Here is a 21,225-nt window from a genome sequence, read left to right as displayed (position 1 = left end):
AGGTGCAGATGGAGATATGGTTTAAACACAATTAAAATGCATTTTATAGAATGATTGCAAAAATATATTCGTTCTGCAAGCTTATCCAGGAAGAATGTCTTCATTCATAGAAATCCTGCAGGACAGCATAGGGATAATCATTAAAGGTTTGGGACAAGCTCTAGAGAGACTTGACAAAGGGATATTTACATAACAGTTATTTTCACAAAAGCTACCAAAATAGTAGCATGAGAAAATATTTACAGGTATAAAAGAAAAATTGCTACAGGCATTGCCTGAGACATTTTTATACAAAACCTTTCACTGCCATTGCTAGGAATGTTAGAATTGCTGCCACTAGACTTTCATTTCAAAATAAGGGATAGTCTTAAATCCTTCTACACCCACCTTTTAACTTCTGACAGTGTTCAAAGGAACACCCTTTGCCTTCATACAGGATGTCCCTCAGGGCAGGAGATAGCTGTGCATCTTTAAGGTGGCAGTGACAAGATTCTGTGACATTTACTCCTGAGTAGTCCCCTAAGGGGAATTTCACTCCACCTCATGTCTGACAAATGTCAATGAACCCGTGTCATGGGTAAGTCGTAAATTAAAACTATATGCCATTAAAGGTTTATTATGATTATGAAATTAAATTAAAATTCCAGTATTCCACTATTAAGTCCAACAGCAAAATAAAAAATATATAACAAATATATCACACTATATAACTCTTAGAATACCTGAGTGTAAGTGATAGATTTTCTGTGTGAATTCTGATAATAGTGTAATTAGGGTTGCCAGGTCTCGCTTCTCCTCCGGCAGGAGGCTGTTTTCGGAAAGCGTGCCTCCTCACAAGAGGCCTTTACCTCTTAGTTTGAGTGGTAAAGCGGCTCTTTACCACTCAAACTAAGAGGTATAAGACCCCTCGCGAGACGGAACTTCCTGTTCGAAACCAGAAGTGCTGCACGCGGTATGCATGTGCGCATGCATGTTTGCCCACCGACCCTCAGGTGGTCGGCGGGCAGAGGGGTAAAAGGTCCGGGGGTTTGCCCGCCACCTAGGGTTGCCAGGTCCCTCTTCGCAACCGGTGGGAGATTTTGGGGGTGGAGCCTGAGGAGGGCGGGGTTTGGGGAGGGGAGGGACTTCAATGTCATAGAGTCCAATTGCCAAAGCGGCCATTTTTCTCCAGGTGATCTGATCTCTATCAGCTGGAGACCCTACTGCCACCAGCGGGCACCTGGCAATCCTAAATGTAATCCAAATTGTGGCACAACACAGCATATCAGTTTAAACACCAATTATTTGCACCAAGCAGCTAGGCAAATGGTGAGCAGGAGAAACGGAGCCCACCTTGAGACCCTATACCCAATTATAGGGTTTGGCCTACAGCATCGGATGATACACTTCAACCAATGAGATCCTTCCCCCTTAGGAATCTTCCAGAAAACACTGGTACCTATTCCTCCCCCCCCCTTTTACCACAGCTGGGCCTGCTTTTCAACAAAGGTTCCACTGCCTGACCTTGGGAGAGATAAGGACCTATGATTCCCAAGCCAGGCACACCTGCTCAGCCTAACTGATCCTTCTAATACGCAAGTTAACCCTTAGGTAGAATGAGGGTGCAGATGCATCACAGCTTCTGAGTTCTGTTTGGTTTCCAACTTTGTAGTAATACAAACAATGTTAACAACACACAATGTTGGGTTCTACGGATAGGAATTTTTACTTATAGGGCTGTATTCAAACATGCAGCCCTCATCTGCTGCATGAAGTGCTGTTAAGTGCTCGCAAGGCTACACCATGTTTTTTTCTGTATATTCCAATTAGGCCTGAAAGCATGGGAAATCAAAAGGATGTGTTTTATTATTCTTTCTTGCAGCCTTAAGATGAAAGCTGTGCTACTGCCTATCAGATGTGCTCTTCCACTTCTCTTTTTCCATCTTCTACCCACCAGCATCTGTCAGAAGGAGTTTCTGCATGAAATTCAGGGGTGGAACTACAGAGACGGAGGTAAGATGTGCTAGTAAGGCAAGTCAGGTATGTAGTTTGGAACGCCCTTGTATAGGGTTGCCATCCTCCAGGTGGTGGCTGGAGATCGCCCGCTATTACAACTGCGCTCCAGCCAATAAAGATCAGTTCACTTGGAGAAAATGGCTGCTTTGGCAATTGGACTCTATGGCATTGAAGTCCCTCCCCTCCCCAAGCCCTGCCCTCCTCAGGCTCCGCCCCAAAAACCTCCAGGTATTTCCCAACCCGGAGCTGGCAACCCTACCCTTGTAATTCTGGGAGAACTCCAGGCCCCACCTGGAGGTTGGGAGCCCTAGTGGGGGAAGTAACAGCTGTTTTTCTTCGTGTGCTGTGGTTGCAAACAAAAAGAGCCGATGTGGTGTGTACATCTGGGAAGCACAAAACTCCTGTTGCATATGTGATACAAATGACTTTGTGCTGTAATAACACAAACAACAATAACAACACACAATGTCTGGTTCTACAGATAGAAATGGAGCCGGGGTACTTCCCTCTCCCTAGGGTTGCTAAGTCCCTCTTCACCATTGGTGGGAGATTTTTGGGGCAGAGCCTGAGGAGAGTGGGGTTTGGGGAGGGGAGGGACTTCAATGCCACAGAGTCCAATTGCCAGAACGGCCATTTTCTCCAGGTGAACTGATCTCTATCAGCTGGAGATCAGTTGTAACAGCAGGAGATCTCCAGCTACTACCTGAAGGTTGGCAGCCCTACCTCTCCCCCATTCCATTTGAACGCAGAATGACAAACGTCAGCCACGCTATCCCCCTTCTCCCATAATAATTATCTGTCTTTCCATTTCTCCCCATTATCACTCACGGGGAGGGGGAGGTACTTACTGTGGGTGGATGGTGATCTTTGTCGAGCAAGGACATCACTTCTGGCACAATCCAGAAGCACCGCCGCCGCCCTGAGCAACGGTCTAGCACTGGTCCCAAAACATTATGGTTTCCATAGAGTTTCTGGGTGAGTACTAGAGCATCGCCCTGGTGCGATGCCAGCATTTCTGGGTTGTGCCAGAAGTGTTGTCATCACACAGTGACAAAGATTTTCCCCCGTTTTGCCAGCCACCAATCAGATGAGCATCAGCGAGCATTGGAAAGAATTACCAGGAGTTTGCCCACCATTAGCAGGCAGCTGGTAAACCTACTCATTGAAGAATATGGACTTCCTGGCTCCCAAGCTGAAGAAGACATATCTCTATCAACTTGGTGAACACAAAAACTGCAGTCAACACAGCAAGCGTATCTTTCTTCAGCACTCCATATTTTCCTCTACATGAAGATCAGATATGAGTGCTGCTGATGCTGAATCAAAAATATATTTTTAATATCTGAAAAAGGAAATTTTGGCATGTTTCTAAATCCTAATTTTTGATCACTGAATATCCTCATCTTTCTCTCTTTTCAAGAACCTACACCCATTCACATATGGGCAGAAATCTGGCATTTCTTCAGAAAGAAAATGAAAGCAAATATTTTCAAATACTGAATGTACCAGAATCTACACCTGGGCAGCAATCCCACACAGCATACACATTTGTGCTTTAATCCTGAAAGATCTAAGTATTTTGGTAGCAGATACAGTTAAGACAACAGGCTAATGAGCTTACTTTGTCTCACTATTTACTTTTTCATTCCCACTGGACTTCTGTTATTACAGCAGACAGGGTGAACATTCAAGGCCTAAAGAGCATCACACGTATGCTGGAAAAGTGGGGGAACGGCATCTTCTGGCAAATGAAATATTCTTTGTTGAGTCACCCTAACTCTCTACTGCCAGAACTATCCAGGTACGTGTCAATGTAAGATCCACCAGTCTTCTTTCTTGCAGGTAGGGTTGCCAGGTCCCCCCTTGCCACCAGCAGGGATGGGGTAGAGTCGCCATCTCCACGTTGGGAAACTTCTGGAAATATGGGGGCGGAGCCTGGGAGGGGCAGGGACTTCAGAGGGATACAGTGCCATAGAGTCCATCCTCCTCCATGTTCACGTACATGCTGCTCTGTCTTTTCCTCTGCATCAAATCTACTATTTGCCTCTTCCAGGAAAAAGCATAAATATAACTGTATTTTTCCCCTACAGGGCAAATTACAATTAGGGGGAGGTTGCTCTGGGAAAACAGCAGAGGAAAGACTTCCCCTCTGGAATGCTGCAGATCTGCTCTACGCAAGCACATTTTGTGACTGGCTCCATCCACCAATCAGCCATTTTGTGACTGGCGTTTCTAAGACTCTTGAAAAATACTAAGTAGCTCCAGAAAGTGTATCTCAGTAAGCAACAGGGTTGCTAGCTCCAGGTTGGGAAATACCTGGAGCTTTGGGAGTGGAGCCTGAGGAGGGCAGGGACTTCAATAGGGTATAATGCCATAGAGTCCACCTGGCAAAATGGCCATTTCTCCAGGTGAACTGATCTCTGTTGCCTGGAGATCAGTTCAGCCACCACCTGGAGGTTGGCAACCCTAGAAAGAAAGGTAGACTATAAAACTGAGAAAGAAAGTCTGCTCTCCACCTAAGGTTACCAACCTCCAGATGGTACCTGGAGTCATCCCAGAATTACAACTGATCTCCAGACTACAGACATCAGCTCCCCTGGAGAAAATGGCTGTTATAGGGGGTGGACTCTATGGTATTATACCCCACTGAGGACCCTCCTTCCCCAAATCCCATCCTTCCCAGGCTGCACCCCCAAAACTCCAGGAATTTTTCAGAAGTGGGCTAGAATATGGAATTTTCATATTCTAGAGGGTTGTTCAAAGCCTACATCTGAAGTAGCCGGACATTTCTGACTGAAGAATTAGCCACATGTTGCTTTGCTAACATTTGGAATTTTGTGAAAGAACAACAATTGATGACATGGTTTGAAGTGGCTCAGACTCATGTAGAGAACACAGTTACGTACTCCTTGCTCTGTCACTTCTCATATCTCAGTCACCCTTCTGGAAGTGACTTTCTGTTTAAAAGTGGCCATCTGGGTAACATTACATATCTCTACATGCAATGTCTAATTTGCCCTCCCTGCCAGGATCTCTAGAATCCACCCTGCTTGGAAAGCACCCGGCTGTTTTGGCTGAGCACTTGCGACACTACCGATTCCAAACTCTTCCAGCCTCCATCTGTGTATCCCTATGATTTAAGTCAAAATGTTACACATTATACGTGTCTGTCCCTGCCAAACATACTTAAAGGGCTTCTCACGCCAACAAGCATTATTATTATTATTTAGCTAAATGGTGACACTTTCACCACCATTCAAGTATTACTTTTTATGTGTTTTCCCAGTGTCCCATGTTATTAAAATGCAGTAGCTTCATATCTGCTAGTCAAAAAAGAGAGGGAACACGTAGTCCTAGGAAAAAGAGAAATCTTAACGATCCAGACAATTTAGATTTAAATATATTTAGATGGTGAGGGGTATGGAGACCAAGTCCTATGAGGAAAGGTTGAAGGAGCTGGGTATGTTTAGCCTGAAAAGGAGAAGGCTGAGAGGGGATATGATAACCAACTTCAAGTACTTGAAGGGCTGTCATATAGAGGAGGGTGCCGAGTTGTTTTCTGTTGCCCCAGAAGGTCGGACCAGAACCAGTGGGTTGAAATTAAATCAAAAGAGTTTCCATCTAGACATTAGGAAGAACTTTCTAACAGTCAGAGTGGTTCCTCAGTGGAACAGGCTTCCTCGGGAGGTGGTGAGTGCTCCTTCTGTGGAGGTTTTTAAGAAGAGGCTAGTCAGAGACTAGCATAATGACTCACAGAATCTTTCTTCAGAATCAGGGGGCTTTAGGCAAGCTGCTTCTCTAAACCTCACACTTGCAATATAAGAATAATAATGCCACTGGCCTACCTTATAGGGCTGTGTAAGAATGAATGAGATAACATATGTGAAGCACTTTGCCATAGTAAGCTTCTAATCATAGAATCATACAGGCTATCTAGTCCAAACCCTTGCTCAATGCAGGATCAGCCTAGAGCATCCCTGACAAGTGTTTGTCCAGCCGCTGTTTGAAGACTGCCTGTGAGGGGGAGCTCACCACTTCCCTAGGCAGCCGATTCCTAATATGCAGATGGTACCTTTCTGCCTGTAATTGAAATCCATTATTGTGGGTCCTATCCTCTGCTGTCAATTATTTGGGACAATTAGTAACAGGTGATTTCCAGCTTTGTCTATCAAGAAAGACCATAGAATAGCAGCAGCTCCTTTATTTAAAATGTTTAACAAAGGAGTGGCTCTTTCTAATACCAGGGAAATTCATTTAGATGGGTTCCTAGAAGTTAAAGACCCAGACTAGGTAAGAGTAGGTTCTGTGTTCAGTACTTGCCTAGCTATGTGGAACCTAGATTTAACTGGTCTCTTGAAAATAAATGGGAAATTGATAATTGAGCAGTAGGGTGTACATTTCACAGCATTGCAAAACAAGCATCTGTGAGGTACAGAAATAAACAGCAATTAGAGGGTTTATCTCTCTCCCCCCCAACCACCAACTTAACTTCCTCTTTGTTCCAGCAGGTCAGCCACCCCTAGGCAATTACTCCAACTGGCTACCAGCATAAGATGAAAGCAAGAGATGCATTCTTATAGACATTATAGTGCAGCTAAATATCCTGACCTGGATGGCCCAGGCTAGCCTGATCTCGTCAGATCTCAGAAGCTAAGCAGGGTCAGCCCTGGTTAGTATTTGAATGGGAGACCACCAAGGAATACCAGGGTTGCTGTGCAGAGGAAGGCACTGGCAAACCACCTCTGTTAGTCTCTTGCCATGAAAACCCCAAAAAGGGGTCGCCATAAGTCGGCTGCGACTTGACAGCACTTTACACACACAAATACCTGCACCCTTGAGGCAGCAGGGTTGTCCTGGAAGGGTTGCCAGCTCTGGGTTGGAAAATTCCTGGAGTTTTTCAGGGTAGGGGAGGCAGGTTTGGGGTAAGGGACCTTGATGGGGGGGATAATAAAGGCTGCTCAGCCCCATACAAGATCTAATGAAGATCTGATTAATTTCCTTTGAATGCCAACCTCAGAAACTGAGAATCATACATGTGATTCCACAAATCCTCCTCCCCCTTTGCAGTACTGGATTAATCTGGGGTAGAGCAAAGTAAGGAAAGCTGGCAGCAACGAGGGAAGTACAGCAAACTACAAAGTGCGCAGAACATTCGAGGGGTGGTGGTGGTGAAAGAAAGCAGCCTAGCCATACACAGCACATAGGAGGTTGGCAGTCTTTTACTTCTCCTTGCATTCACTCCCCCCTGCGTCTTGTGTGCTTCGCTCTCCCTCCCTTGGAAACATTTTCAGCCAGCCCGCTGTAATTCTGCTGTTGCTTTGGGCAACAAAGCAGTTTGCTATGAGGAGTTGCTTAGTGTTAGAGTTGCCACCTCCTGGTTAAGATTTCCCGATGTTTTAGGGGTAAGATTGCGGGATGGAGCCGGGGAGAGCAAGGTTTGGAGAGATGAGTTGTAATCAAGAAAACCCGCTTTGCATCAACCAGTTGTAATTGAAATTATTTGCTTAATTCTGTTCCAAATTAATGGGTTAGGCCAACCTGGCACGTATTTTCTTTGCTGCTAAAGCAAAGAGAGCTACTTTAAGAGAGACATCTGGCTCTGTATCTGCAAGGAGAAATAAAACTTTCTCCATAACAGTACGTTGTCCTAAATTGGCCAAAATTATAACTAATTTTTTCCCTTGGACCAAGATATAATGGGCAGGTCCAGCATATAACGGCACAGATCTTCCAGAATTGAATCTCCACAAATACATAGACGCTGAGCAACTGGCCGTTGGGTATAGCATCTTTCAGGCATAGCAGTTTGCATGGTTTGACAATGAATGGATGTATAAGCTGACTGTAGTTTAAAGAATGTGATCTGACTTCACAAAATCACACAAGGTTGGAAGAGACCACAAGGGCCATCGAGTCCAACCCTCTGCCATGCAGGATCCCACAATCAAAGCGCTCCTGATAGATGGCCATCCAAACTCTGCTTAAAGGCCTCCAAAGGTGGGGACTCCACTGCCCCCCCCCAGGCAGCACATTCCACCGTAGAACCACTCCCACCGTAAGAAAGTTCTTCCTAATGTTTAGGTGGAATTGTTTCTCTTAGTTTAAATCTATTACTCTGTGTCCTAGTCTCTGAAGCACCAGAGAACAAGCTAGTTCCCTAGACAAATAATTTGTCTAGTTCCCTAGACAAATAATTCCCTGGACAAACAATTTGCCCTAAAATGATCTACTTTAATTAATTTATACCAAATTGAAAATTTGCACTCTAATATGACTTGCCTATCAAAAACTGCATCGTGCCAATATATTTGAGTCCCTGCAGTTGTAGCCGGCCTGGGCAGCCCCACGAACAAAATTTGGCAAACTACAGAGTTGAAATTTTTTATTATAGTTGCTTGACCATATATGCTGTTAGACTAATGGTGAAAAATATGCTTGAGAGATGGCTTGCTGGAGCTCTGTTCAGTTTATGTAAATAAGGCTTTAAGCACACGTGCCCTCAAGGAAAGAAGACCCTGTTCCGCTCTCAGCAAGGCAGCTGTAATGTTTGGAGGAACAGCTAGAACCTTTTTCATGAAGAGGTTTTGCATTCTCTCTAGCTTAGGTAGTAAAGCATCACTCCATCCCCAAACCTCAACACCGTATAAGAGGTGGGCGAACACCTTGCTCTTAAAAAGCTTTATTACTGCGTCGATCAAGAAGATCCCTTTAGTGAGGTAGAATTTTAAGATGGCACCCATTGTCGAAGGGCTGAACAAGCTGAAATTACCCTAGCCCACACGATTCCCCCCCTCCAAATTTCTCCATGTGCAAAAGAGGGTTTAGATTCCACCCCCCAAGCCTGCACCCAGAAGCGCAGTAAATGAGTGGAGGAGAGCACTGAGTACCCTGCTACTTATCCTGCACGTGGGCCTTTGTCCTCTCCTTCTTGCTGTCCTGAATCTCCCTCGCTGATGGTCAACAAAGAGGAAAGAGTGAGACTCTGACCCACTCTTACATAGGCTTCTTCCCGTTCCCCTTAACTCCGGCACAAAGGAAGCAGCATCCTGCTGTGCTGTCCCCTCAACCCAAAGCCAACATTCTTCCCTCTGGCTGACAAGAAGGAAAGTAAACGGTAGAATTGTCTAAGCTGCAGTAAATCCAGAACTCCCCATCAGAGAGTGTAACTGGAATAAGTACTTGTCACGCGAACGTGTGGGGTGAAAAATCACATCACTATAGCTTTACCTAATTAAAACATGACTGCAAGTATTGACCTATTGGGGAGAGAATATCTTCCTCACGCATCTCTGAGGGTTTCTCTCGTCTACGGCATACATTGTTATGGTGGAAGACTCTTACTGCCTCTTTATCTTATCTATATAAACACACACTGTAATTTTCATATTAGTATGTTCTCCTGAGGACTTTTATCATGAGATAACAGCAGGAGACATTCATACCACCACAAAAAATTATCCGTTGGTTACCAGTGGCAGCTTGAACCGCCACTTACCAGCAATACTGGAGAATAATAACCTCTGTGTTATGCGTGCATTTCCTTTTTTTACTACAGCCTGCTTCTATTTATTTATTTAAATGTTACATTCCAACATATTACAAAAAAAACTAGGAACCACAATCTCACAGTTTCATAAGGAGTAAATGCTGGCTAAGAGCCCCTTTTATGTATAGTTTAGCACATGTGCACAGCTGTTCTTGCCTGCATGCCAAGGCCGCCCTTACTATGAAGTGAATATAAGGCAGTTGTTTCAGGCATTGTGTTCCAAGGACATGTGCCATTTTCCTCTTTCTAATCTCCATCTGTGTGCCATTTTTTAAACAAATTGACCAAAAAAAAGAGGAGAGACAAAAATAAGTCACTGATTAAATACAATACAGAACCAATGAAACACAATTGACAAAAAGTAATACTGTGTGTGTGGATAACTTCCTTGTCTTTATACTAAGGCAGATTGTTCTGCATGTCACTGAAAAAAGGTAATCCAAACTGCAGTCTTTACTCTTCCATAAATGTTGTTGCGCTGGCAAATTATTCTGGAGATCCAAGCAATAAAAACTTTCACCATGTAAGATTTACTTCCTATCTATCAAAATAGTTCTTGATGGCCAGTTTACCATCATACTAGAACACGACTATGTCCAACAGTAGAATAGATCCCTGGCTATAACTAGGGGAAAAATCTAAAAGTAGGGATTAAATGTGACCATAATTAGTGTTCATGAGTCTCTGAGTAGTACCAGGGCCTCATCTTTTTTGCATTTTATGAGATTCAGCTTCCTAGTTACTATTTACATTATTTTATGAACAAAATTATGAGTCCCCTTAGTAAATATTATTTTGGTGCTTATGTTTTTTTTTAACCTCCTTTCAGATGATATATCTCATGTTACAGTGTCCAAAATCTATGTAGACAAATTTGAGGAGTATATTGGCACAGCTCAAATATATGTGCATATGATGTTTTAAGCACATATTGCAATGTTAGGCAATTCAAGTGCAACGTGTATTTTATGGCCATGGATCTGAATGTTTATTTTCAGTATTGAAAATGTCCAAACCCAACACTGGTCCCTTGAGGGGCAGGGAGATCAAATGAATAAGGTCGCCAGGTCCCTCTTTGCTACCGGCAGGAAGTATTGGGGCAGGGCCTGAGAAGGACAGAGTTTGGGGAGGTGAAGGACTTCGATGCCATAGAGTCCAATTGACAAAGCAGCCATTTTCTCCATGTGAACTGATCTCTATCAGCTGGAGATCAGTTGTAATAGCAGATCTCCAGCTAGTACCTGGAGTTTGGCAACCCTACAAATGAATAGGGTGCAAGTGATATTTGATGAGCCACTGGGGAGGATCCATTGATAACCAAGAATCCTACAGCAAGTCTTGGATCATCCTTCTCTCAGTCACCTCTCCTACACTGATTATATCTGTCATTGTAAGAGCTGTGGGATATAGTATGTCTCAGGAGACTGATGGAGTCAAGTTTGAATGAGCTGCTGTAGTTAACCTATCCTTAAATAACCGCCCCTGACCTGTATACACATTGTCAGCATTATTCCTTTCTACCAGCAGCTTGCGGCCTGTCTCTGAGGCAATTGACAACCTCCTGAAGCAAGTGCATTCCATTAAGAAGAGGCTGGCATCTCTGAATCAGCGACTGGACATCATGAGCAGGGCCCTTTTCCCCATTCGATACAAGGCCCTGAGGAGCCAGAGGCTTAGCAGCATCCAGCTGAGGAGACTACCCCAGATGAGAAGAAGGATGTATTTACAGAGACAAACTCAGAGGAATTAGCTCCTTTCCGTTGTGAAGGAGATTCTTCTGCTTCTCCTGAGATCCTTACAACACAGCACAATATTAGACTGAACAATCTGTACAATATTACTGGTCTTTCTTCCTCATGAACAGTAGATATATGTAGGCAAGCACTGTTTGTATTTTCAGCATGGGTGAAACTGTATCTCATAAATGGGCTACTTTTCTCACTCTTGTGTCACTAACTTCAACCATTCCTCTATTTTTGGTCCATAGAAAATCTATCTTCCACAAGGCATACTCATTATGTGTATACATACCAATAGACCTTTCCTCTTCTAAAGACACAATACATTACACATAACACACCTGTGAAAGGTTTACATATTGGCACTCACATACCACTGTACTCAAGAAGTTTTACCCTCTACTTTCATGAGAAACAAGCTGGGAAGCTCAGAGAAATCACAGGGGTAGGCAGTAAATTATTAGGAAAATTGCACCAGACCATAAAATCCCCCTTCCAGGACACTATAAAATTTAAAAGCTTGAGCAGGTCAATTTCCCCCATCTGGTTATGTTTTCTCTCTTCCCACTCCTTGAATTGCTCTCAATATTGCAATAGCAAGGAGCATGCTTAGACTTCTGTTGGGATAGATTTTTTAAATTTACAAACAAATATTTTTCTGCATACCTAGAATGCCTCCAAGTATACAGCAAACATAATTAAGTATCCAAAGATGTGTCTGATTTCACTTTTAGAATATAAGATGCCATAAATAAGGATGTGTATTGGTCCCTTATCTCTTTAATCATTTTATAAACGATCTTGCTGTTAACTTTAAAAACAGCAGAGGATCATTTCCCTAAATTGGGCTCCTCTCCTATTCCATTGTTACTTTACGCTGATGAGGCTGGGATATTATCACTAACACAGATGGGTCTAAGAGTCTGCTGTCTATGTTTATGAGCTGCTGCAACTCTAGTTTGCTATCCATAAATTTTGGAAAATCTAAAATTCTGGTCTTGTCTAAAACTTGGAGGAGCTGCTGTTGGAAAATTAAGGGAAAGAAAAACCTATGCTGTAATGGGAGACCCTCCACAGAACACAACAGCACGCTGGCTAATCTCTAATAAAGCTTCATCAGTCAATGGTGTCCAGTAGTCTTACATCTGGGTAAATGCAAGTTTAACACATTGCCTTAGCATAAGAAATCATCCTATGCACAAATGGAGGAAGTAATATCCGGAAATTCTGTCTCCTGATTCTTGATATTTATACTTACCCGTGATCCAAAGCTGATCTCCCAGGATCATATACCTGTGGATGAAAAGGAAAAGATTTTTCATTTGAAGAAGAAAGCATCTTCTCAGTAATTGACTCTATTCTCTGTCGCTTATTTGGATTTCGGACTTGTGATATATTTTGCCCACTGAGGGCAACTGAGCTAGTTTGCTGTTGTTTATGTTAATGTTATATTGTTATTAGGTTACGGTATCTATTATGCGACCAACTCTCACCTTCCATGATTATGTAAGCACTCAAGGGCTTCAACAGACCAATTAACCCACCTCTGTCTGGTTTCCCCCTCCCAACGCACTCTCAAATGCCCACAACATCCCAAATCTCCCAATTCTATTTACAAAGTCATATTTTTCTACACACCTGGTGAGTCCCTCAAGTATGTATCAATGCTCACCTAGTCTGTGGGTGGCCTCATTTCGTTTCTTCTAATGATTACCATGAATCACTTGATTATCATGAGTCACTTGATGAATCATGCAAGTTCCAGGAAAGTTCCCAACTGATCTCATAATCAGTTTTTGCCATGTGTTCCTGTTGCTCTGGATTTACTTACATCTAATTGTTGTTGCTAGGGAATGGTTGCTAATGATGCCTACAAAATTAACACTTTCAGGCACTTCGCATTATCTTTACTGGGGCGTTAAAAATGTGCAGTAGTCAGAAATCTGTGCAATTTGGGGACATTCTTGCCCCATAAAAAAGCCCTATAAACCCCCACAGAATACACATTTTGGCTCATACGACCTAGTCCTTACAAAGGCAGTATGTACATCCTCTACACAAACATAGACACCTAGCACAAAATTCTCAAGTCACAGAATGCAGCATGGCTGTTCTTTTTTTACAGCAACTTAGGGCTGCCTACTCTGGGCTTGGAAATACCTGGAGATTTGAGGGTGAAGCCTGGGAGAGGGGGTTAGGGAGGGGAGTGACTTCGGTAGGATATAATGCCATGCATTCCACCTTCCAAAGCAGCCATTTTCTCCAGAAGTGGAATAAATGTTATAAATAAATAAATAAATAAGCAATCTGTGCAGTCAGGAGATTTGTTGTAATTCTGGCAGAACTCCAGCCTCCACTTGGAGACAGGCAATCCTAGTCCTGACCTGGACCGTCCCCTATTTTCCAGTTTGGGGGCGAGCTGCATAGTTCTACCCCTCTTTCCTTCACTATCACTTTTCATCCTTGAACTTGATGAAAAGTATCGTTCAAAATACCAATTAGGGGCCAGGCCCATTAGTGCAACAGCGCAAATTGGGGGAATGTCCTGCAACTTCCCTCCTGAAACCTTTACATGCTAACCCCTACACAGAATTGGCAGGTCGTGTAATGTGTGTAGTATAACGTTTTGATCTGCAAAGTTAAAACACACAAACACACAACCTTATCCTAATCCTGTGCCTTTGACAGTCACTTGATGTGCATCCATTTAAGAAACAAAGCATCCACGATCACTTTCCCTCCCAGTCAGGAAAAGTCTCACCAGTTCTATTTCTGCCTGTCAGAACGCTTCTGAATGGAAGAGCTAGCAACTTTTCTTTCTTCCCTCCAGTTGAGGACGGCTTAGCCTGAGCCTCAGGGCGAGACTAGGGTCACTTATGCACCGGAGGTTTTGCCCTGGACTTGCCACTCTCTAGATGCACATTTTCTCCATCGGAATGCTCATGGGGGGGGGGGGCTTATTGTTGAGTTTTTGGAGCATCCCGATGGGGGAAATGTGCATCTAGAGAGCGGCAAGCCCAAGGCAAAACGTCCCGTGCGTAAATGGCCTCGCAGATCCAGCTGCGGAACCACTGCCATCCCTCTCCCATGAAGATAATTCCCAGTGGGTAGCCGTGTTGGTCTGTCTGCAGTAGTAGAAAAGGGCAAGAGTCCAGCGGCACCTTAAAGACTAACATTAGTGTTAGTCTTTAAGGTGCTACTGGGCTCTTGCCCTTTTCTATCACTCTCCCACGTTGGGTCTTCATTTTGGATTGTCTCATCCAAAGAGGAAGACCCAACAAGAGATGGACTGACTCAATAAAGGAAGCCACAGCCTTCAGTTTGCAAGATCTGAGCGAGGCTGTCAAAGATAGGACATTTTGGAGGACTTTCATTCATAGGGTCGCCATGAGTCGGAAGCGACTTGACGGCACTTAACACACACCCCCCCACGTTGGGGGCAGTGCGGTCTCGCAGCGGGCGGGCGAGGGCGGAGCGGGCGCTCTGTGGGTGCAAGCGCCAACCCTCGCCCGGAAGGCTGCTGTTGCGGGCGGCTGTCCCAGCTCGAGAAGCTGAACATGTTTGGGATGATCAGGAACTCCCTCTTGGGCACAGCAGAGGTTTGGCCCTGCCGGGTGCTGAGGAAAGGGGAGAAGGTAGGGAAGGGCTGTCTAGGGGCGGGGAGGGAGGGAGGGGTCGTTTTGCTCGCCCTCTTACGGGGAAAGGAGGAAGGAGGGGTAGTGGGCGCTGAGCACGGGTCAGGAGCGGGGTGCCGGCTGGAGGGGCTGTTGCAAAGCCTGGTTAAAGTTGCTTGTAAGGGGTTCCTTTTTGTAGAGCCGCCGGGATCCGAAAGGCGCGTGCCCCAAGCGTGGCCCTCCACCACGAGAATCTCGCGAAGGGGGGGGGGTTGAGGAGGCTGGGCAACAGGCGAGTTGGGCTGGAGATCCTGAAGTGTGGGTGTGTTCAGTTGCTTCCGACTCATGGCGATCCTATGAATCAAAGTCCTCCAAAATGTCCTATCTTTGACAGCCTTGCTCAGGTCTTGCAAATTGAGGGCTGTGGCTTCCTTGATTGAGTCCGTCCATCTCTTGTTGGGTCTTCCTTTTTTCCTGCTGCCCTCAACTTTTCCTAGCATGACTGTCTTTTCCGGTGACTCTTGTCATCTCATGATGTGATCAAAATACGACAGCCTCAGTTTAGTCATTTTAGCTTCTAGGGTCAGTTCAGGCTTGATTTGATCTATAACCCACTGATTAGTTTTTTAACAGTCTACGGTATCCGTAACACTCTTCTCCAGCACCACATTTCAAAGGAATCTACTTTCTTCCTATCAGCTTTCTTCATTGTCCAGCTCTCACACCCATACATAGTAATAGGGAATACCGTGGCTTGAATTAACCTGATCTTGGTGGCCAGTGACACATCCTTACACTTCAGAATCTTTTCTAGCTCCTTCATGGCTGCCCTTCCCAGTCTCAATCTCCATCTGATTTCTTGGCTGCACTCTCCCTTTTGGTTGATGATGGAACCAAGGAATAGAAAGTCTTCAACACTTTTGATTTCCTCATTGGAAATCCTGGGGTGTGTCTCTTAAATCATGTGCGTTAGCAAGGGACCTTGCCCTAGCAACATATTGGCCAGGCACATTTGTGCTGCAGACACTTTCCCCTCCCAGGAGAGAGTTCAAAGTCTCTATACACCTTCTCCCCCCCCCCCGTTTGAGATACCACTGATAGTGTTGTGCCTTATGACTAATTATGTACAAGAGTCCACACGTGCATCCAGCAGGAAGGTAGTTGTATGTTAGTATCCTTTTAATGTCAAAAATGAACAGCTCAGTTTTTCCACGCATGGGGATGCAGGTGCACAGGGGATGGGATTTTTTGGCTTTCCCTTTGCTAGTGCAGCTGCAGAAAAGGGCCAGCAACAAGGGGGCTTCCACATGGCAGATTTCCCCGTGTTTTGCCCATGTTTTCAAATTCGAGATAAAACAGGTCCCTCAAAACATGGGGAGACGCAAGGGGAGAGCGAGGCAACATCTGACAGTTGGACGCGGCATGCATAATCAAAACAAAGACCCAGAGTGTTGGAAGGGTGACCATGAGGTGTTAGCTCTCTCTCTCAGCTTTGTATATTCTAAACATCTGAGAAGGATTTCCTCCACCCCTTCATCCAGGTCATGGATAAAAAATGTGGAAGAGTAACATGCCACCACACCAGAGTCCTTCAGCAACCCATTCAAAATATCCCTCCAGACCAATGAAGAAGCACTGATAAGCACTCTGAATACAGTTCTACAACTAGCTGTTACTCCACCTGATATCTAGCTCACATAACCAAGGTTTTATGGGAAACTGTGTCAAATTCTTTGCTAATATCAAGATGTATTGCATCTACACCATTCTCTTGAACCTCTAAGCTAGTGAGTTGATTTTTAAAAAGAGATAAAAGCACTCTGATAGGATTTATTTTTGACAAATCCAAGTTGTCTCCTCCCTAATCATGACATTCTTTTCAAGATGCTTATGAACTGATTGCTTTATAATCTGTTCTGGTATCTTCCCTGGTATCAGGCAGAACGAGAGGTGTGTAGTTTCTTGGATCCTGCTTTTTAAACATTTTGTAAGACAGGCATAATAACAGATGGGTAACATCTGTGGCCTTGTGGCACCTCACCTGTCTCCCGGGATTTCTCAAAGATGCTAGCCAGAGGTTTCTGAGAGTACAGCAGCAAGTTCATTTACTATTCCAATATGCAGTTTATCTGGCCCTGAAGACTGGAACTCATTTAAAGAAGCTAGGTATTCCCCGATCAACTTATTAGCAATTTTGAGCTTCAGCCCTCACCACAGATACTGCCTCTGCAGAGTTGCACCCAATTCACCTTTTTTTGGGCAGGGGTGATAAAGGCAAAATGAGTTGAGTGCTTCCATCTTTTTTCTCTGTGACCTGCTAACATTTCATCATCTTCACTCAGCAGTGGGCCTAACATCGTCCTTCAAACACACCAGGTGAAAAGCCCTTTTTGTGGTTCTCAGTGTCCTTTTTGTGGTTTTCTTGCCAACACTGTCCCTGTGAGGGCCAAACTAGATGATACTGTGTCTCTGGTACTTTTTTTAACGTTTAAAAATGTTGAGGGGAAGATCCTCCTTCTGGGGTCTGCGGTGAGGGGGAATAAGAGGTTCCTGTCCCACCCTCCTGGTGCCACTTTCAAGATCTAAAACAGCGGCTCTTGAAAATGGCATTATGGGGGCAGGGAGGACAGGAGTCCCTCATCCCCATGTGCTGCAGTCTCCAGCAGGATTGAGTGCTGTACAGGAATCTAAAATGGCATTGTGTCCCTGTGGCGGACTCAGAGACGCAGTAGTTTGGCCCTGAGTCTGAGCAACTTGACACTAGATACACCTACTACCTCTCCCTCCCCCCATTTCTTATGCATGTCCCTTTTTATTTCCACCTGGTCACTTCCACCTTTATCGGCTTCTTTTGACAGCTCCCATTTTCTTCATCAGTAGTACTGGTTGCGATTTTGCCTTTAGTAATTCCACCTTTAGGAAGCCCAGCTCTTGTTGGACTCCTTTAGCGGACAGATTATCTAGCCAGGGAATCCTGCCTAGCATTTCTCTGATTTTGTTAAAATCAGATTGCCTGAAGTTTAGGGGGCTTGTTTGATTCCATCCACCTTTCTCTTTCAATATAATAAAAAATCCCAGCATGATATGGTCACTTTCCCCCAAAGTTCCTGCTTCTTTCATTCCATCAACCAAGTGCTCCCTATTGGTTAGCATCAAGTCAAGGAGAGTCAATCCCTTTGTTCTTCCTTCCAGCTTCTGAAAGATCTAATTGTCAAAAAGATGTCAGGAATTTATTGGACATTCCAGACCTAAAAGAGTTCGTCTCTGAAGGCATAACGCCGGACTGTTCGACTTCTAGGATTCTTGATATACACTTCTTTTGCCAGCAACTGTTTCAAGCTGCAGTTTTAACATACTGACCTGCTCAAATAGGGAGAGAAAGCATATTGTGGTCATAAATTTTGTGACATTCCAGAATAATCAATAGCCCAAAGCAGCATGGATTATGCAGTGTGTGTTTTTCCTTGTCGGTATCTTCTCAGCTGCTTATCAAACCTACTGTTCTCCCCAGGCGGCAGGTCTTAAGAAGCCCAGCCCAAACAAGTTGTTTATCATGTCTTACTACCCGACCATATTTATTGGAAAGATGACAACAGGGCTTAGCGCTGCAGGCCGATCAATATTTTATCGCTTTCCACATTACATTTAAATAATGAAAGCAAATATAAACTTACAAGCAACAAATTATTCTTGATGTGTTATAGATGCAACTTAGAAGATATACAACAATTTGAAAATCATAGCCTGGCTTGGCAGTAAGTGTGGGGGCTCTAGCCTCTTCCTCAGAAATAGATCTCAGCTTTCCCCTCAAAGGTGTGCCAGATACCTTGAATTTTCTTTATAAACCATTTCATCATGAGCTTTTTCTGAACGCCTTATAAAGTGCTCTCGTTTGGGCATGTACTTAATAGCTGGAGATATGTGGGGTAAATTTTTATTTTTTTATTACTTGCAGCACAATCCTAAGGAGAGTTACTCCAGTCTATGCCCATTCATTTCAATGGGCTTAGACTGGAGTAACTGCATAGGATTGTGCCGTCAGCTAGATACATGGTTTTGTCTTTTAGTGGGCATTTTAAAAAATGTTGTGGAGCTTTCTGAATCCTTCAGAAAGGACAATTTGCAAATCTAACAGAGATATTCCCAACTGTTTGTACTATCAGGATGATGTAGCATATGAAGAACGGGAGTATGATGGTGGCAAATTTGCTGCTGTTGAGCTCACTGGAAAGCCGTTTGATGAGGCCTTACGAGAAGCAGTTCTGAAACTCCTCAAATACGTTGGAGGAAGCAACGAGCAGGGTGAGAATCTTTTCGGGCCTTCTTGATTTTCCTCAACTCATACAGTTGAATTGTTCATTTACAGCACATGGCAGCTGCGTGGTGTGGGGAGCTGAGATCTCATGATCACGGCTGCTTTCAAAAGTGGCTTTGCGATCTATTTCTGTTTTAGGAGCTGGGATGGGAATGATGGCTCCCGTGTGCACCACTGTGTTTCCTGGAGAAGATGGGTCATTGCAACAGAAGATTAAAGTCTTGCTACGCATTCCAAGCCAGTTCCAGGCCAATCCTCCATTGCCCAGTGATGAGAGCATCCAGATTGAAGACAGAGAAGGAATGACTGTTTACTCCACGTAGGTTTCCCAAGCCAGAGTTTGTTGGTACCGGTGGGTTATATGCCAAGATGCAGTCTGAGTTCCACTACTGAGCTAGCTATGAGATGGCTGACTGTGGGGCAATAGACAGAATTCCTAATTGGCTGAGAGACAGATGAATCACGCTTATTTTCTAGCACAAATCAAGCAGGATTCCCACCACCACAAGAACTAAAGTAACCCACACAGCAGGGCAATTTTTTTTGGTAATCATTAATGTATGACTTAATGCTTATTGTGCTCACACTGTTGAAATTTATACTGTAAATTCCTTGGAGCAGAGACTTGGTACTTAGCCTTGGTACCAATATTCAGTCCCAGGTGCCTGAGGTAGGAAATCAGATCCCCGTTCACTGGATGATTACCCTCCCCAAGTCCTCTCTCGGATTTTATTTAGTATTTATTTATTCTGTTGATTTTCTGCCTTTCTGGCTGAGATTGAAAGTGGAATTGCATCAAGTAGCTCTGACAGAGAGAATTGCATCCAATAGACCAGACTGCTCTATCTCCCACTCTGTTATTCTTAGTGGCACCCAGATCTGGTGTCTGAATCAGTTGTTGTGCCCAGAATTCCACATCCATGCAAAGAGTAGGTGTAGTGGTTAAGAGCGGTGGTTTGGAGTGATGGAGGCTGATCTGGAGAACCGGGTTTGAATCCCCACTCCTCCACATGAGCAGCGGACGCTAATCTGGTGAACCGGGTTGGTTTCCGCACTCCTACACATAAAGCCAGCTGGGTGACCTTGAGCTAGTCACCCTACCTCACAGGGTATGTGTTGTGGGGAGGGGGAGGGGAAGGGAAGGTGATTGTAAGCCGGTTTGAGGCTCCCTTAAGTGGTAGAGAAAGTTGGCATATAAAAACCAACTCTTCTTCTATTTTACAAAAGTGCTTGTTATCATTAGCTGACTTAATAAAACGTGTTGCTCTTTTCCTTCTTTGTATCCTAACATTACTTTCTGGGATGGGTCCACTCATCCTGAGCCTCCATTTATTTTTTCTTGTTTCCCAGGCAATTTGGAGGCTATGCCAAGGAAGTGGATTATGTGAACTACTCAGCCAAGCTGACTTCTACCTTAGGAAATGAGGCAACTTTCCACAAAGACTTCTATTTTTGCAACGGCTATGATCCCCCCATGAAGCCCTACGGTCGACGCAATGAGGTTTGGTTTCTGAAAAAATGACAACCCGGGTGTGGACTGACTGTTTCTCTGGCTCACTGTCAGGGACTCAAAGCATCCATGCCAGTGAATCAAAGATGTCCCCATTACACCACTTGCCCAAATCTAAATAAAAATAACTGCCACATCAGTAATCCGAAAAAGCCATAATTCTTGCTTAACACGTTCTTACTGCCCCTTTATGTGCAGCCTCACAGTGTTAGATCCATCTCTCCCAAAGCTGCCCAAGGGGATCCTAAGCCAGCTGTATTTACAAGCCAGCAAAACCGACATCTGTTAACAGATGGGCATTTCCTGCAGGCTTTGCCAACCTGTTACAATTACCTGGAATGGGAGGGAATTTCTGTCTTTAGTCCAAGTCATCTCCACAAGCCAATCTCCAAAATGGTGCCAGAATAGCTCAGCTATTCTGTAACAGTGATGTTACACCAAAAACATATTCACAAAACTGCCTAAATGAATGTTTTAATACTGAAATCAGGTTTTTTAAATATAAT

General features: G+C 44.2%; 1 protein-coding gene and 1 long non-coding RNA gene across 2 annotated transcripts; both read left to right on the top strand.

Annotated features, from left to right (window-relative positions):
* Positions 1-1,873: 1,873 nt before the first annotated feature.
* LOC130475678 (uncharacterized) lies at positions 1,874-11,387 on the top strand. Its single transcript, XR_008933246.1, has 3 exons — positions 1,874-1,992; positions 3,667-3,796; positions 11,069-11,387. It is a non-coding gene; the product is annotated as an uncharacterized LOC130475678 (long non-coding RNA).
* Positions 11,388-14,837: 3,450 nt separating this feature from the next.
* On the top strand, positions 14,838-20,760 carry HEBP1 (heme binding protein 1). The gene is made up of 4 exons (XM_056847395.1): positions 14,838-14,915; positions 19,058-19,196; positions 19,348-19,528; positions 20,560-20,760. Exons 1-4 carry the CDS (start codon positions 14,838-14,840, stop codon positions 20,729-20,731), a joined length of 570 nt encoding a protein of 189 aa, XP_056703373.1. The 3' UTR covers positions 20,732-20,760.
* The last annotated feature ends 465 nt before the right edge of the window (positions 20,761-21,225 follow it).

The sequence above is a fragment of the Euleptes europaea genome, chromosome 3 (assembly GCF_029931775.1).
Source record: "Euleptes europaea isolate rEulEur1 chromosome 3, rEulEur1.hap1, whole genome shotgun sequence".
NCBI classification, from domain to species: Eukaryota; Metazoa; Chordata; class Lepidosauria; order Squamata; family Sphaerodactylidae; genus Euleptes; species Euleptes europaea.
This window is presented reverse-complemented; position numbering and strand designations above follow the sequence as displayed.